Consider the following 16,528-nt stretch of genomic DNA (forward strand, 5'->3'; position numbering starts at 1 on the left):
ACTGTGTGTGTTTTGGGTGTGCCACAGAATGCAGCTCTGCTACAATCTCTGTATCAGGTCTGCAGAGGGGAGATTTGGGAACATGAAATGCACATAAATCCGCTGACCAAAATCCACATGTGGAGCGGCTGTAGAAAAGCTCTGCCCTGTGCCTGCCAGCATAGGGGGAAGACACCTTCAGTCAAAATACCTAAAGTAGTACTTCTGTGCACTGTTTTGGGGGAGCAAGATTTAGGATTTCAGGAGTTAGGGTTGCAGGATTGATTTTAAAAAAAGCAGATAGATTAGAAGGGAGAAGATAGGGAGTGAGCAAGATGGAAAAGGAGAGAACATAATGGAAGCCCTTGTAATGTTAGTAATTGGCACTGGTCTGCTGCAAATGGCAGAATGCAGAGGAGCACTTGAGGGTCACAGTTAGTTGAGTAAGAGTTCATGGGTCTTGACTGGGTCATATGACTCATAGGCTGTAAGGCTCATTGGGAATATCCACACTTACCTGGCAGTGATAGGAACAATAGTTTCAGTAAACGAGCTCTCATCCTGAGGCTTGCATATCCACAGGAGGGAAGAAGGGATGGGGCAGCAATTTCTGCTATCTACCAGGTACACCACCTTTGAAATGTTTCCCAGAAAATGTTACATGTTATCTTGATGCCATTTCCTGTCAGAACTTCCCATCTTGCCGCAGGCTGTCCTCTTCCTGATAACAAGGGTGGGTGAGGAGGGGATTCGGGAGAGAGGGGATGACTGAGTAAAGTCAGTTTTGGTCAAAGGGAAATTTACCTGAGAAGGACTGAGTAAATATTATGGAAGGATCTCAGGATATGTCCCATGCTGGCAGGAGTGATCTTGAAGCAACTTTAGCATAAAACTAATTTTCAACAGATGAGATACACCATGACTGATTGCTCAAAATTGCATAAAATTGAGCTATGAGAGTTCTCTATCCATCAACAATCAGAGACATGCTAGGATGAGTTATGGGTCACTTCTTGCTACTTGACTGAACCTAACCTGAGGATGAGACCTTGGTGCTGCATTGAATGACAATGATTGGATTTCACAGGGAGAGGAGTATTACCCTAGAAAAAGTGGCTCTGTCTTCCCTACAGTGGGACCATGGTGGCTCAGCAGGTTTAATGATTAGCTGAACATGGACTATTTGCTTGCTATTCATTGTGTGAAATTACAGCCTTTTGCTGTGTAAGTAACATGTCTGTGTCCTTTGTTGTGGCCTGCCCTTTAAAATGTCATTCTTAGCATTTAAAGGAATACGATTAAACATAAGCTTTCTCATTTTCTTTGTCTAAAGAATAGTCTGTTTTCAAAGAACCTTCCTTAAAAATAAAAGCCTCTACTGGTGCTCTGTTTTGATTTCAATTACTTGCCTCTGACCTTTGCTAAACCATGTAAAATCACAAGGATATCCGCATGAAAGAAATCATATGCTGTTGAAATACTTAAAGCCTGGGGAAACTCACTGAAGTAGAAACAGATTAGAGCAAGAGAGGGGGAAAGGCCAAGCCAAACTCTGTTGGCAGAGCCAGGATTAAAAAGCAGATAGAAACAGGAAAGAAGTTACCACTGTTTAGTTCAGGGTAAGAGCAACTGTGTCTAATCCACTGTAGAACACATTGAGACAAAACAGAAGCTCAGCAAAGAGGAGTTCAGAGAGACAACAAAAAGGTACAAGGCAGAGGCCGTGGGTTTCGTAGCTTATTAATCACAGACTTTTCAATGGAGCGGACAGTCAGAGCAGGGAAATACTAAATACAGAACAAGAGAGGTAGATCAGATTAATTCAGAAAAGGTGAAGGTAAATCAAAGACCATTAGAAATACTTGGATTGAAGATGCTAGTCCCTAACATTATTTAGTGACAGTGAAAGAATATCTGTCTGGAAGGAGTGCAATGAGAATTATGGTTTGGGAAGCACCTTCAAGTCTGTGAGTGGAGGATCTGAGACTGAGGGGACAGTGTGGAGTTTTGTATCACCTTATCTCCTCCCTCTCTCTCTTTTCTTCAGTGTAGCTTGTGCTTTACAAGACAGAAGAGAACAGAGTGTGCTGGCTGCTGGCTTCTTCTTGCCACCTCTCCTGGATTATTATTATGCAGCACTCCATGCTGCTGTGCTTCTTCTTGCCACCACTCCTTACCCTGCTCAGCCAAGCTAGAGCTCAGTTCCCACGCCAATGTGCTACGGTTGATGCCTTGAGAAGTGGCGAGTGTTGTCCGGATTTGTCTCCGGAGTTCGGGCCCGGTACGGATCGCTGTGGTTCATCTTCAGGAAGAGGACAGTGTGTACCAGTGATAGCAGACTCACGGCCCCATGGCCCACAGTACATGCATGATGGCCAAGATGACCGTGAGCAGTGGCCCTTACGCTTCTTCAATCGAACCTGCAGCTGCAATGGTAACTTCTCTAGTTATGACTGTGGGTCTTGCCGACCTGGCTGGAGTGGAGCTGCCTGTAACCAGCAGATCCGCACAGGTAAGGGCATCGAAAATAGAGAAGAGACTCTGCTGGTCACTAATGCTAAGTGTAAAGTGTATTTGGCTTCCTATCGCCTTTAAAGAGTAAACTATCCCTGACACCCTATTTAGAAATCTATATTGCAACAGGACTGTTAAACTGGGCTGTCAATTGAGCCAATAATGCCTTGGATTTTCAGAAGTGCTGAACACCCACAAATCCCAATGGAAGAAGCAGGTGCTCAGCACTTCTGAGAATCAGGCCCTAAATATATTGATAGTCAATAACAGTCGGTTTGAAATGCATAGGTGAGTAAGAATGGAGAGAGAATTTAGTAATATTTTCTCTTATTTAACTTTCTGAACTATGTAAATACTTTTAGGGTTTAAAAATTATTAGTCATGGGATTTTTTTAATGTTTAAATTGTTTAAATTCTGTAAAAATATATATGTGTGAGGAACCATAAACAAGCGTTTCTACCTAGGCACCATGAAGGACTCTATCTAGAGTGGGTGAGATGTGATAAATCTGTAATGTAAGTGAGCAGTGGCTACTGCAAAAAAAAATCCACTCTGTCTTTATTTTCACCATGAAAGTAACGTTAAGTGCTCTGTACACTCCAAAACAAAGGTTAAAATAAGGATTGTAAATTAAAAATCTTTACAGTTGAATTCCTGAAAGCAAGATTAAATAAAGGACAAGAGACCCAAAAATCTTATTCAAACTCTATGCCTGAACAGGCAACGGGAAAGCAAAAGTTAATGCTCATTAATCAGGGCTTGCTGAAGACAAGGGAGTTATATCAACTTATGCCAGCTGATCTGGGTCTAGCCCTGTACCAACTACTGAAAGTGACAAGTAACAGAAAAAGAAACTTTTAACAGACCCACACAGCCGTGATGAAATAAACATGAGTTTATAGAATTGTAAAATTAACTGCTGTATGATCAGTTTTAAAACAGTTATTAGTTATGGTTTGCATATCCATCATCGATACCACAAATAATTTTAAACTACGGGTTGATACAATAATATATTTTGAATTATATATTTTTGTTGGCTCCAAAATATCTATTATAGTTTGTTGGATCAAACATTTTGAAGTGCAAATAATGTAATGTATGTAACTAAATACAGTACCATGTCTAAAGAGTACCATTTCTAAAGAGCCTATTTCTCTGTGTTAGTGTGTATGTGTGGTATTTTATGTATATAGATGTGTGTGTAAGTGTTTAGGTTTTCAGTTAAACTCACAAGAATCAAAAGCACACTTTTCTGTATATGAAGTTACTGGAGAAGTCCACTGAAGACTAAGAGAAAATTCACATTGACTTCAGTGGGGACAGGATTTCATCCACTGTGTCCACAGCTGACTGTGTATAGAAATGTAGTTGTTTTAGAATTCAGGATAGTTGTGATAACCAAAATGGGTGGCTGCTTGCTGGAAAATAGAGGAACTTTTATCTGTGACTCAAGAGGTAACTTGAACTCTGTCCACTAGTAGATGGTGAAATTCTTCTCAGCAGCGATATAATCCAGGCTTTTGCTTCTCAAGCTCCCTCGTTCTGCGGCAAAGATTCAATCAAAATGATGGGCTTTTAAAAATGTTATAATACAACATGAGAAGGCAAAACTTTATAATGTAAAGGCTGGTATATAGCACTCTCTTATTTATGTTAAAGTGATACCATGAAAAAATATGTGTACTGGATTTACCTTTGAAGTGTGTCTGACAAAGAACTCACCCTTAAATATCTAGCTGCTATCAACTCTAAAAACAAATAATAAAATAATAATAATAATTAATAAGTAAGTATGTGATAACTCTTCCAAAAGCACTAACTCAATCCTTTTTCCACCATGTCCATTCATCCTAGTCATGGGTCAGATTCTCCTGCCCTTAGTCATGTTGAGTAGCACCTTACCTCCACAGTGGCCCCAATGAAAACAAACGGGCTGCTTGAGGAAAAAGGAGGTACTTGTAATGAGTAAGGCTAATAGACTCTGACCTTGTGAAATGAGATGTGGGTATTCACTACCTTTATAACTGACTTCTGTTTCATCCCTTAAAGTCAGGAGGAACCTTCTGGACCTGAGTGCAGAGGAAAGGAATAATTTTGTCAATGCCCTACACCAAGCCAAGACTACAATACATCCTGATATTGTCATAGCCACCAGGAGACATGAGGAGATACTGGGACCTGATGGCAACACACCACAATTTGAAAATGTGTCCATTTATAACTACTTTGTGTGGTCCCATTATTACTCTGTCAGAAAGACTTTCCTTGGTGCAGGGCAGCAAAGTTTTGGAGGAGTGGATTTCTCTCATGAAGGACCAGCATTTCTCACTTGGCATAGGTATCATCTACTGCAGCTGGAGAGAGACATGCAGGTGAAGTTTGCACTAATATTAAAATTGTTTTTGTTCATGTTCCATGCTGCCCAGTTAAAGAGCAGACTGACTTCCCCCACATTCCAGTGCAGAGAGATACATTGCAGATCTTTCTAGATGGTTTCCATTACTCAATTTCAATTCCAGTATTATCAGACATATTACATCATTTGAGGGTGTTTTTAGGTTGCTAGGAGCATATAAAAAGTAGAAACACTATTTCAACTATAGCAGTCTAAAAACTATAAAATTTCTCTCAAAGCTTCCTTTAAAAAAACAGCAGTATTCCCTATATATTTCCTTTTAAATTCTGTAATTTATGCAATAAACACAATTGTTAATGATACTTCTAAATTGTGGGGGCTGATTCTTGACTCACACTAGTCGAAAGCAGGAATAATTCCAACAAAATCAATGGATTTGCAGTGTGAGATCAGAATCAAATCCTAGGCATGTGATTAGCTCAAACAGCTAGAGAAAAGAGCAAATCAGGAGATCCTGTTACATAAATCATTGGTTCTCCATCTTCCTCATTCTGTGGACCACTTCATAAGCGCAAGAAAGATCTGCTTATGGACAAATGCTCGTCCCAGTGACTCAGTTCCCCAGTGCTTAATTCTCAAAATGTTTCAATATGAGGAAGAAAATCCATGGTTCACTGTTTGTCCATGGAACAGAATATGAGCACCATAGATATGCAGAATCACATTAAGAATATAAGGAGTATGTAGATGTCTCACCCCCCAGTTCTTTTCAGGTTTTTAATTTATGGTTGCCTGTCTTATTAAAATTCCTGAGTGAAAAAAATACACGTGGAAAAAATATAATTTCTTAAAATCTAGGGGGGAAATAATCAAATTGAGTTTTCTGTGAGCAGTTCACAGATGATTAAATGAATGCACTTGACAGTATGTGATTTATATTTTGTCTTTGATTTCTAGCAAAACATTTGGTTGATTAGCTGTAGGTAATTCTGTCTTGTGTAGTTAATTGCAGATCTCTGAAGCCTTCACATAATGTTCTTGGGTTCATCAGAATGGAAGGACAGGAGGAAATAGACCAAAAGGTTTAACATTCCTTGTGTACATTCCAATCCTCCAATCCTATGTGTTATGTATCAGTAAGAGGGATTTATAATACATGTGATAAATTAAATATCTTAATTTAAGGAGAGAGAGAAATGTTGCCAAAATAGACAGGTGTTTGAAGTAATTTAACTATCAATCCACAAACTAAGCATTAATGACTAACTTGGAGGTCATTACTAGTCAGGCAATGACTGTCTACTGGCAATTCCTACCTGAAGTGGAATAGAACATCTCATTAGTAAAGACCACCTATTTTTAAAAAATAAAGGTAAAGGGGAAGATAGAATAAATTAAAATAAGTTAAACTCCCAGAAAGGCTAAACCCACTTTGAAACCAGAAATTCCCCTGAAGTCAATAAGATTCCTGCATATGGAATCCTTGAAAAATCCGAGCCCTTAATGGGTTAATAAACTAATCTAGTATAGGTTAGTAAAGTACGTCATTAGTGAAGTTAATTTGATGGTCATTGTGTCCTAGTGAATTTCACAGTTGCCCATCTCTAATCAGAAATGGAACTGAATCCCAAACACTGAAAGAGCAAACCTCTTATCGTCTTTCCCACTACTCTGTAGTCCTGTAGTTCACTGAAGGCAATTTGCTTATATGTTTGCTTTGCTTGTCAAAAGCCAGTGCTATCAAGTTTGATTAGCCTTAAGTATATTTAATATTAAAATAGAATTATTTGGAAAAAATAGGACAGCAGTAATGTCTTATGGTTCTTAGTACAGATAATCGGGCTGCTTTCTAAAATACTTCAGGAAAGCATCAAGCTACGGATCAAATTAGATAACAACATATGCAGTGCTATTAATGAGAAAATTCAGTGACTCAATGTAACAATTTGACTCTGAGTGCTGTCAAAGGCCCAAAGTTCATAAACTGAGAAATTAAGGGAAATATTTGTCTTTATTCTCTTTCAGTTATGGTAATCCTAGGGGGTTACCTGTAACAACAGCAGGTAAACATTTTTTGGACACGACTGTTGGGGGGATGGGTTTTTTTAAATTGTTCAAACATAGCACTTTGATTTTGCTAATGGGGACGTGTAGGATGAGATTCCCCAAAGTACCTATATCAGTTTGGATCACAAGTCTCATTGAGAGTCAGTGATGCCAGTGCTCTTAACTCATTTTGGAAAATCCCTCTCATTATGAATATTACATTGTTCCAGTGAAGGCACACATTAACATAGTGTTCTCTTGGTTAGGAGATGCTACAGGATCCCTCTTTTGCCCTTCCCTATTGGAATTTTGCTACTGGTGGAAACACCTGCGATATTTGCACAGATGACTTGATGGGCGCTCGAAGCAATTTTGACATCTCTCTTATAAGTCAGAATTCCATCTTCTCCCAGTGGCGTGTGCTCTGTGAAAACCTAGAAGACTATGATACCTTGGGAACCATTTGTAACAGTAAGTTTGTCTGCTGACGGATTTTTTTGAGTGAATGGTCCTATAATAGTAAATAATCACAATCCTTTGCTTTTCAAATGCACTTTCCATCAGAGGATGACAGAGTGTTTTGCAGACATTAATGAATGAAGTCTCTCAACACCCCTCTGAGGTAGGAAAGGGTTTGTCTCCCAGTTTCACAGACGAGCAAACTGAGGCACAGAGGGGTTAAGCAGTTGCTCTGGAAGCTTGTTCAGACCAGGGGAAACAGAAGAATTCATTCTGAACCTCGTCCTCTTACTCCCTTTCTTATGTGTTAGCCACAAGTATATCCTTCCTGGAAGAACAATTAATACTGTTTTATACATTTTGTTACCTTTGGTGCCTGAATGTGGTAGTGTCCACCTAGTCATTCCTTAGCTTTGGATATCTTCCAACTCATTCAGATAACCACGCTCATAACACCTACGTTTAAAGGGGAGAACACATAACAAACCGTACCCAAGGGTGGGTAGGCAATAGCAGGGACTGAACCTCAGATCCCTGGATCTTAATACATGAGCTTCTACTGCCTGAGATTAAAAAGAAAGGCATTTGCTTAGCCCAGACTGTAGCCTCTGTGGTCCAGCCACCACTAGAGGGGGACAGAGCACCACACTGAGTGGTTTACAAGCACACTGAGCAAGATCCTTGACTCCTGGCCCAGCCCCTTTGTTCAAAGGAATCAGAAATCTACTCTATTAGGCTGCTGAAGATTCCCAACCAACTCTCAGACCCGATGAAGCAAGGGGGATTTCAGGAGCAGGAAGGGGGTGTGAACGAAATGTGTTACACTCCAGCTATCCCGAGCCCTAAAGAGCCATTGCAGCTTGTATAGGTGAGAGCAACACTGAATACTCTAACATACACTGGCCCTTGACTTCCCACAGGCCTAGGGGGCACATCGGTGGCTTTGAATAGTCTTTGCCCTCTCCCCAAATTGGATCCTGAATCAAGTCAAGTTTAGCCCATCCCAAGGATCTGGCCCACTGTTCCGCCAGAATGTATCTTCATCATGCCTTTCTTTCTTCTCCCAAACCCCCAGGCACAGAAGGTGGTCCAATTCGAAGGAATCCTGCTGGAAATGTTGCCCGGCCCATGGTTCAGCGTCTCCCAGAACCACAGGATGTTGCTCTTTGTTTAGAAGTTGGTTTGTTTGACACTCCTCCTTTCTATTCCAATTCAACAGACAGTTTCCGTAATACAGTAGAAGGCAAGTACCACAACTAAAAGTGCCTGGAACCAAAACAAAACGGGTGAGGGGACTAGCCCATTACACTCACCAGATTTCCCTGCAGTGTTAAACAGCAGTATTGGCTCTGTGATGGGACATGGGCCATTTAAATTGTTTTACTTTTGTTAGCTTAGTGTAATGAATAACTGTTACAACTTTGGGGCTGATCCCTGAAGAATACCAGACTCTGTCTGACACCCATATGTGTGTGCAAGGGAGCCTCACATTTCCTTTGAGCCCCTGCACAGATACAAAGAGAGTCCTTGCACAGGAGGCACAAAAGCTTTGTGGAGCTGCTGATGGTGCTGGCCTTTGTGATATAAGCTGGTCAATCAGTGGGGAGGATCCAGGGTCATGATCCAGGGTCCAGGTCCTCCTGACTGTAATAGCTCCCTCTTCAAGGTTGACAGAGTTGCTACAGGTTTCACTCCTTGGAAACCCCAGGAGGCATTTTGCCCCGGAAGACTCCCAGAATTCCCAGTGGGCCTGGGTGGAAATCAGGGTAGAGTGAGACCTGAGTAAGTACTAGGGTTGCCAAACAATTAAAAACATTAATTGTGATTAATCACGCGATTAAAAAAATTAATTGCGATTAATCACATGATTAATCGCACTGTTAAACAATAGTCAAATACCATTTATTTAAATATTTTTGCATGTTTCCTACATTTTCAAATATATTGATTTCAGTTACAACATAGAACACAAAGTGTACAGTGCTCACTTTATATTTATTTTTATTACAAATATTTGTGCTATAAAAAAAGAAATAATATTTTTCAATTCACCTGAAACAAGTATGTAATACAATCTCTATCATGAAAGTTGAACTTACAAATGTAGAATTATGTACAAAAGAATAACTGCATTCAGAAATAAAACAGTGTAAAACTTTAGAGCCTACAAGTCCACTCAGTCCTACTTCTTGTTCAGTCGGTCAGTCAGACAAATAAATTTGTTTACATTTCCAGGAGATAATGCTGCCCACTTTCTTGCTTACAATTTCACCTAAAAGTGAGAACAGGCATTCTCATGACACTGTTGGTGCCGGCATCGCAAGATATTTACATGCCAGATGCATTAAAGATTAATATGTCCCTTCATGCTTCAACCACCATTCCATAGGACATGCGTCCATGCTGATGATGGGTTGTGCTAGATAACCATCCAAAACAGTGTGAACCAACACATGTTCATTTTCATTATCTGAGTCAGATGCAACCCGCAAAAGGTTGATTTTCTTTTTTGGTGGTTCGAGTTCTGTAGTTTCTGCATTGGAATGTTGTTCTTTTAAGACTTCTGAAATCATGCGGCACAACTCATACCTCTCAGATTTTGGAAGGCACTTCAGATTCTTAAACCTTGTGTCAAGTGCTGTAGCTATCTTTAGAAATCTAATATTGGAGCCTTCTTTGTGTTTTGTCAAATCTGCAGTGAAAGTGTTCTTAAATCAAACAACATATGCTGGGTCGTCATCTGAGATGACCATAACACAAAATGTATGGCAGAATGCTAGTAAAACCATGGAGCAGGAGACATACAATTTTCCTCCAAGGGGTTCAGTCACAAATTGAATTAAAGCATTAATTTTTAACAAGCATCATCAGCATGGAAACATGTCCTCTGGAATGGTGGCCAAAGCATGAAGGGGCATACGAATGTTTAGCCTATCTGGCATATAAATACCTTGCAATGCCAGCTACAAAAGTCCCATGCAAATGCCTGTTCTCACTTTCAGGGGACATTGTAAATAAGAAGCAGGCAGCAGTATCTCCCATAAATGTAAACAAACTTGTTTGTCTTAGCGATTGGCTGAACAAGAAGTAGGAGTGAGTGGACTTGTAGGCTCTATGGTTTTGCATTGTTTTGTTTTTAAGTCAAGTTACATAACAAAAAAAAATCTACATTATTACGTTGAACTTTCACGATAAAGAGATTGCACTACAGTACTTGTATGAGGTAAATTGAAAAATACTATTTATTTTATCATTTTTACAATGCAAATATTTTTAATAAAAATAATAATATAAATTGAGCACTGTACACTTTGTTTTCTGTGTTGTAATTGAAATCAATATATTTTAAAATGTAGAAAAACATCCAAAGTATTTAATAAATTTCAATTGGTATTCTATTGTTTAACAGTGTGATTAAAACTGTGATTAATTTTTTTTAATCACGATAATTTTTTTGAGTTAATCACGTGAGTTAACTGCGATTAATTGACAGTCTTAGTAAGGACTTCAGAATTTGATCCTTGATTAAAATGATCTTCACACCTTGGATAGATGGAAGTAGCCTGTACATTTCTTGCATAAATCATAGGTTGGTAGATACAGAGGGCCAGATCCTTGCCTCTGGCTCCAGCCCCTTGTACTGTCTCAGAACTGGAAAACTGCCCTAATGGGACAGCCAACGATTCCACATTGGGTGGTATAAAGCTGGTGTAGCTGGCTCTACACTACTCACTCTCACTCTTCACCCCTTCCTTTAGGATGTCTGTCAGGCCACGAAGAGCGAGGAGCCTATAGGCAGTTCTAAATTATGTTGGGAGTTGTTTTGGCCCTCAGTTAGCCAGGACTGCAGGGAAATGGAAAAGTAGCTTAGAACCTCATTTCCCTCTCCACACTCATTGGTGTGCTGAGTATAAACTTGGTGTAGCAGAAGAGCTGTCCCTGAGTATAGCTACCAGCTTGCAATTGTGAAAGAGTGGCCCTTCTCGCCTGTGGAGTGGTGAGCAGTGTTGGCATCTATCTGGTAAGGATACCCCAATGGTTGCATCTGCTCAGTACATTTACTCTGGTGGCTGAGTCAGCAAAGTTATGGAAGAAATCTTTTTTCCAAAACACCTTTTAATATTAAATGAAATTATTATTACTGTAGAACAACAAGGCCTTAGTCTTAGACCAGAACCCCAGTGTGCTTGGTGCTGTACAAACACATAAAATGATGCTAGAATAAAATGGAAGCTGATGCACAGGATAAACAAGTGAACAGATCAATCATTAGAGATCTGCATGGATACAAAATTTGTATCCACATCTGATCCACAAACATGGTCTGCAGTGATCTGTATACACACCTACATCCATGGATGTGGATATCTGTGGATATAAAGTGGATATCCACAGATTTGCAGAGCTCTATCAATCGTTACCCCAACTGGGCCATATAAACCACTTTCTATCTTAACTCTATAAATCAAATTCAGAGTATTTGAGCATGAGCTTTCGTGAGCTACAGCTCATCAAGAAAGCTCATGCTCAAATAAATTGGTTAGTCTCTAAGGTGCCACAAGTCCTCCTTTTCTTTTTGCGAATACAGACTAACACGGCTGTTACTCTGAAACAAATTCAGAGTGAAATTTTCAGTCATAAGCACCTAAATTGCATGAAACAAAAAAGAATTTGGGCATGTACATCTGAAAATTGGCCCCATGTGCTTCAGTCTCTGCTCAGCTTAACTCTTCTTCTTTGTAAAATGCCAAAGAATTAATTTCAGACAAGGCTAGTAACCATGATAGGTTACCGAACAGTTAACTTCCAAATGATGGGCCAGATCCTCAGCTGGGATGAATCATTTTAGCTCCATTAACTCCAGTGAAGCTATGTCATTTTACAATAGCTGAGGATCTGGCTCATTGTGTTTATCTTGAAGAATACATCATTGGAATCTGGGTCAACATGGGAAGTGATTGAGAGCTGTGGATGTTCAGCATCTCTGGAAAAACTGGCCACCACTATCTAGTACCTGATGGATTTGAAGACCTATTTTTATACACCCAAGTTTGAAAAATTTGCCCCAGATTTATAAATTGGAAGAATTTTCATTATGATTTATTTTAAACCCTCTGACATGACATTTTTCAGATGTTAAGTGCTAATGGTGCTAGGGTATCTACACTGGGAAATCTGAGACTACTACTCCAGAAGGTAGTTTTCCAAAGTCAGTGTGTTGGCAGTCAATGTGTAAAAGACATGTGGAAAGCTGAAGTAACAGCTGGCCCATTAGGATACATGGTAGCATCGTCACACTTGTGTCAGATAGTGGCTGCATTGATGGTTTCAATTATGTCCAGAGCCATTTAGAGCTGAAAACTATAGTTTCAGTGGCATGCTAGAAAATGTTTTATTTTTGCCACTGTTGTGCTAGATTCCACTTTGCTCCCATGAGACACAGAAGCAAGCTCATTCCATACTCACAGCATTCTTTTGCAAAGATTATTTTGATCTGAAAATGACATACTTTTGGGGGTGTAGCAGCCACCTATTTAAAATATCAATAGGTAGAGAAGGAGCAAGTCAATTATATTAAACAAGGCAACAGAGAAAATAGCATCCAGCCTAGATTGCTGCTTCTGAACAAGCTTTTCACTAGGATTTTCACTGTGTTCCTCTTTATTTGTATACACAGGATACAGCGATCCTTCAGGGAAGTATGATCCGACAGTTCGGAGCCTTCATAATTTGGCTCATCTGTTTTTGAATGGAACAGGGGGACAAACTCATTTATCTCCAAACGACCCTATTTTTGTCTTCTTGCACACGTTTACTGACGCTGTTTTTGATGAATGGCTGAGGAGACATAATCCTGGTGAGATGCATTTGTTATTTTCTGATCTTAGCAAAGTTGCTACCCATTCAGAATAGCTCAGCTGGCTCTTGGTGGACAGTGAGTACCCTCTGCAATTCGGATGTGAAGGTGGAATAAATGTCAATCACTTTCAACAACATTGGGATCTTTTTAGTAAAAGCTGCTCATTAAGGAGGGAATCCTACCACACATTGAGCCTCCACCTTTATGTGTGTGAAAGAATGTGGTTGGTGTAAGTCAGGCACAGGTCAGGAAAGAAACCTTTGCAAATACATTGTATCTCAGAAAATTCAGGCAGATGAATCACGTAATCTATTGAAGCCTCAGGGTTCCACAATCACTCTGTGGCCTGGGAGGGAGAATTTCTTCTTGTCTGCCCAAAGAATACCTCAGTGCACACCCCCGCTACTCATTTGGAGTTACATTGTGATCTGCTGTTTCATGGATGTTCAAGAAAGGCATGCAAAGACAACCCATCCACCCTTCATGATTCACGCAAGGGCCAATTTACAATCGCTGCTCCAGCTCCCTTCAGGGAGCAAATGAGCCAGAAAGGGTAAGAATAAAGTAGGCAAGACTGGGGCCAGTGCACCAAGAGACAAATCTGTGCCACCCGAATGGTCAGTGCAGAGTGCATTCACCCTCGTCTACACAAAATTGGAGATTGTGCTTCACTTGGGGCAATGCAGCCCTCCACAACTCCTTACACAGAGATCTGTTGCAACCACACAACAGAGCCCTTTTTGTGCTGCTTCCCAAGAAGGGAGAAAGAATTTTCCATACATATTTTGAGGGAAGCTATTCTACATCTTGATGGTACAGAGTGGTTACATAATTTACCACAAGATCTTGTAGCATTTCCCATGACATCTCTAATGAGAAAAATAAAACCTGCTCCAATTATAAAAACTGACTCCAACTGACCCTTTTTTAATTTGACTAGGTCGATCACGCACTGCTATCCTATTGCAGCAAGTGACAAATTCAAAGCCCCAGCCACTTAAATTCAGCGCAAGATTTTGCAGTTACTGTGCTATAACAGCTAGCCTTTCAAACTTGTACAGTAACATTCAACGTTCATAGTAACATCAAATGGCATAACAGAACTTTCCATTACTGTAGTAAAAGGACCAGATCATGGCCCCAGAGATCCATCTATATGCACATCTCTCTTCTTGTACACAGGAAGAGAGCAATCATTGGTTCCGTAAACATAGGCCTACATTTTCCAAAGAGATTAGCAATTTGGGGTACCAACTTGAGACATTTTAAAGGGTCTGATTTTAAAGCCAGAGCTGAACAGCCAGAAAATCAGACCCTGTCTAAAGTTGGGCCCTAAAATCACTAGTCACTTCTGAAAATGTACATTTGAATGATACTTTGTTTCATGCAGTTCTTCAGTCACTTCAAACATACCTTTTTGATCTCTGGTGCCACTGTGAAATAAAGCGTGCCTTCAATATATTGTCCTTTCTGCCTGTTTTTAGACAAGTGTTCTCAGAATGCCCTGAATAGAATTTCAATCACTTTCATTTTTATTTCTTTATTAAAATGAAACCTTGTTTTCCAATTTAGATATTTCAATATACCCACTGGAGAATGCCCCTATTGGACATAACCGGCAGTATAACATGGTGCCTTTCTGGCCCCCAGTTACCAATAATGAGATGTTTGTTCCTGCACCAGAAAACCTGGGCTACAGTTATGATGTTCAATGGCCAAGTAAGTAGTTAAAAGCTTCATTATGTCGTCCTCTCTTCATTTTGTGTGTGTCTGGGTGTATGTGGGTCATTTAGCAAAGTTGGTTTCAAATTTCAGAAATTTTAATTTGACACTGTTCCAAAAGGTTGTTTACCTGTCCAAAGTTGGCTTTTAAAGGACTCATATTTGGACCATTGTACCATACTGTTATACCCTGTGCATGTAATTAATCATAACCAGAGATGGGCCTGAACCAAGCATCTAAATTTGGACATCCCCAAGCTTTGAAGAAGTTCTGATCTAGAGTCAAACTTTAGCCCTGATCCACACACAAGTAAACCTTTATTCCTGTATGGAATTCCAGTAAGGTCAGTTGGTTCTGCATGGGCTCATGGGTCTGCCTATATAAATCAGATTGCAAGAAAAATGTCTTTGTAGCTCGGGCCCATCTTAAGTCTATAATGACAGGCACTGAAGCGGACCTGACCTAAAGCATTTTGTTAAATAATGATGGATATTGAGATTTGGTCTAATTTTCAGCTGTATCTCTTGAGGCTTAACTTTTCTCTCTCTCTCTTCCTGCTTCCTTTCCACTAGGCCGGGCTCTGCAGGTCACAGAGTTCATAACTATTGCAATAGTGACTGCATTGATTCTGGTTGCAATTATTTTTGCTGGTGCTACATGTATTGTGCATGCGAGGAAAAACAAGGATGAATTGCATCAGCCTCTTCTCACTGACCAGTATGACCGGTATTCAGATGATTATGATAGCATACCAACCCCAGGCCAGTCTGTGGTTTGAAGAGGTGGGTTTTTTTTACCTACATCCAATAGAATCTGTTCCTTCTGCTGTATTTTATAAATTCCAATAACTGATCTGCCCTAAAATAAAGGACAAAAAGTGTCAATTGTCTTGATATATTTGCTTCAACTCCAATCTCCTCTTTCATCACACTCCAGGACCAGTATATCACCGCTGAAATACCAAGCGTGTGCTTATCTTGATAGACTTTCACTAATTTCCCAACCCTCACCTTGGTACAAGATGTTGTGGTATATTATGCAACCACTTTGTACCATCTAGATGTACAAGATGGCATTTTTGAGCACATTTCAGCTTGTTTTCTTGTAACACAATGAATCACTGAAGGTATTCAGGTGGTGTGCAGTTTATTTCCTCTTTAATTATCTACTGAAGTTTTTTCAACTTTCAGATAGAGGGAATATAAATTTTTCATTCTGAGAAGAGGAAAAGGGCTTTTTAATTTGCATTGCTGGATTTCCAATTCCTATTGTACAGCGATTCTTGTTACTTTCTGGGGGCACTGTTTGTATGATAAATTGTTTGTTCTGCTTCATATGTTCTTTCTTTATTAAAAACTAGAATTCCTTAAAACAGTAATAAATATTTTTAAAATGTTCAGTAAATATTCCTTTTAGTCCCTGTTTCATCTGTAATCACCAGTCCACCAATGTAAAGAAAATTAATTGAATGGGGTGTGACAAAGTTCCTCCTTTACTTCGGTGGGTCTTGCACTTATTGGTGGATTTGCTCGCCTTGGAGTTTCACGGCAGCCCTCAGTTTGGCCATTTTCGTGAACCCACAGTCCA

General features: G+C 39.8%; 1 protein-coding gene across 2 annotated transcripts; it reads left to right on the forward strand.

The window, feature by feature from the left end:
* The first annotated feature begins 1,494 nt into the window (after positions 1–1,494).
* Positions 1,495–16,237, forward strand: TYRP1 (tyrosinase related protein 1). 2 transcript variants are annotated; one of them, XM_074954103.1, is made up of 8 exons: positions 1,495–1,686; positions 2,027–2,491; positions 4,547–4,869; positions 7,166–7,370; positions 8,434–8,601; positions 13,036–13,215; positions 14,791–14,937; positions 15,514–16,237. In XM_074954103.1, exons 2-8 carry the CDS (start codon positions 2,110–2,112, stop codon positions 15,717–15,719), a joined length of 1,611 nt encoding a protein of 536 aa, XP_074810204.1. In that variant the 5' UTR covers positions 1,495–1,686; positions 2,027–2,109; the 3' UTR covers positions 15,720–16,237. The 2 variants fall into 2 exon arrangements, with proteins under 2 accessions (XP_074810204.1, XP_074810203.1); XM_074954102.1 differs by having other exon boundaries at positions 1,495–2,491.
* Positions 16,238–16,528: the final 291 nt, after the last annotated feature.

Source organism: Natator depressus, chromosome 5 (assembly GCF_965152275.1).
Source record: "Natator depressus isolate rNatDep1 chromosome 5, rNatDep2.hap1, whole genome shotgun sequence".
Classification (NCBI taxonomy): Eukaryota; Metazoa; Chordata; order Testudines; family Cheloniidae; genus Natator; species Natator depressus.

What these genes read in the sequence shown, in the direction of transcription:
- TYRP1 (XM_074954102.1), top strand. Translation starts at nt 2,110, where the DNA reads ATGCAGCACTCCATGCTGCTGTGCTTCTTCTTGCCACCACTCCTTACC. An exon ending in TAACCAGCAGATCCGCACAG is followed by an intron (nt 2,492 to 4,546) that starts GTAAGGGCATCG and finishes CATCCCTTAAAG; the next exon opens with TCAGGAGGAACCTTCTGGAC. An exon ending in TTTCCGTAATACAGTAGAAG is followed by an intron (nt 8,602 to 13,035) that starts GCAAGTACCACA and finishes TTGTATACACAG; the next exon opens with GATACAGCGATCCTTCAGGG.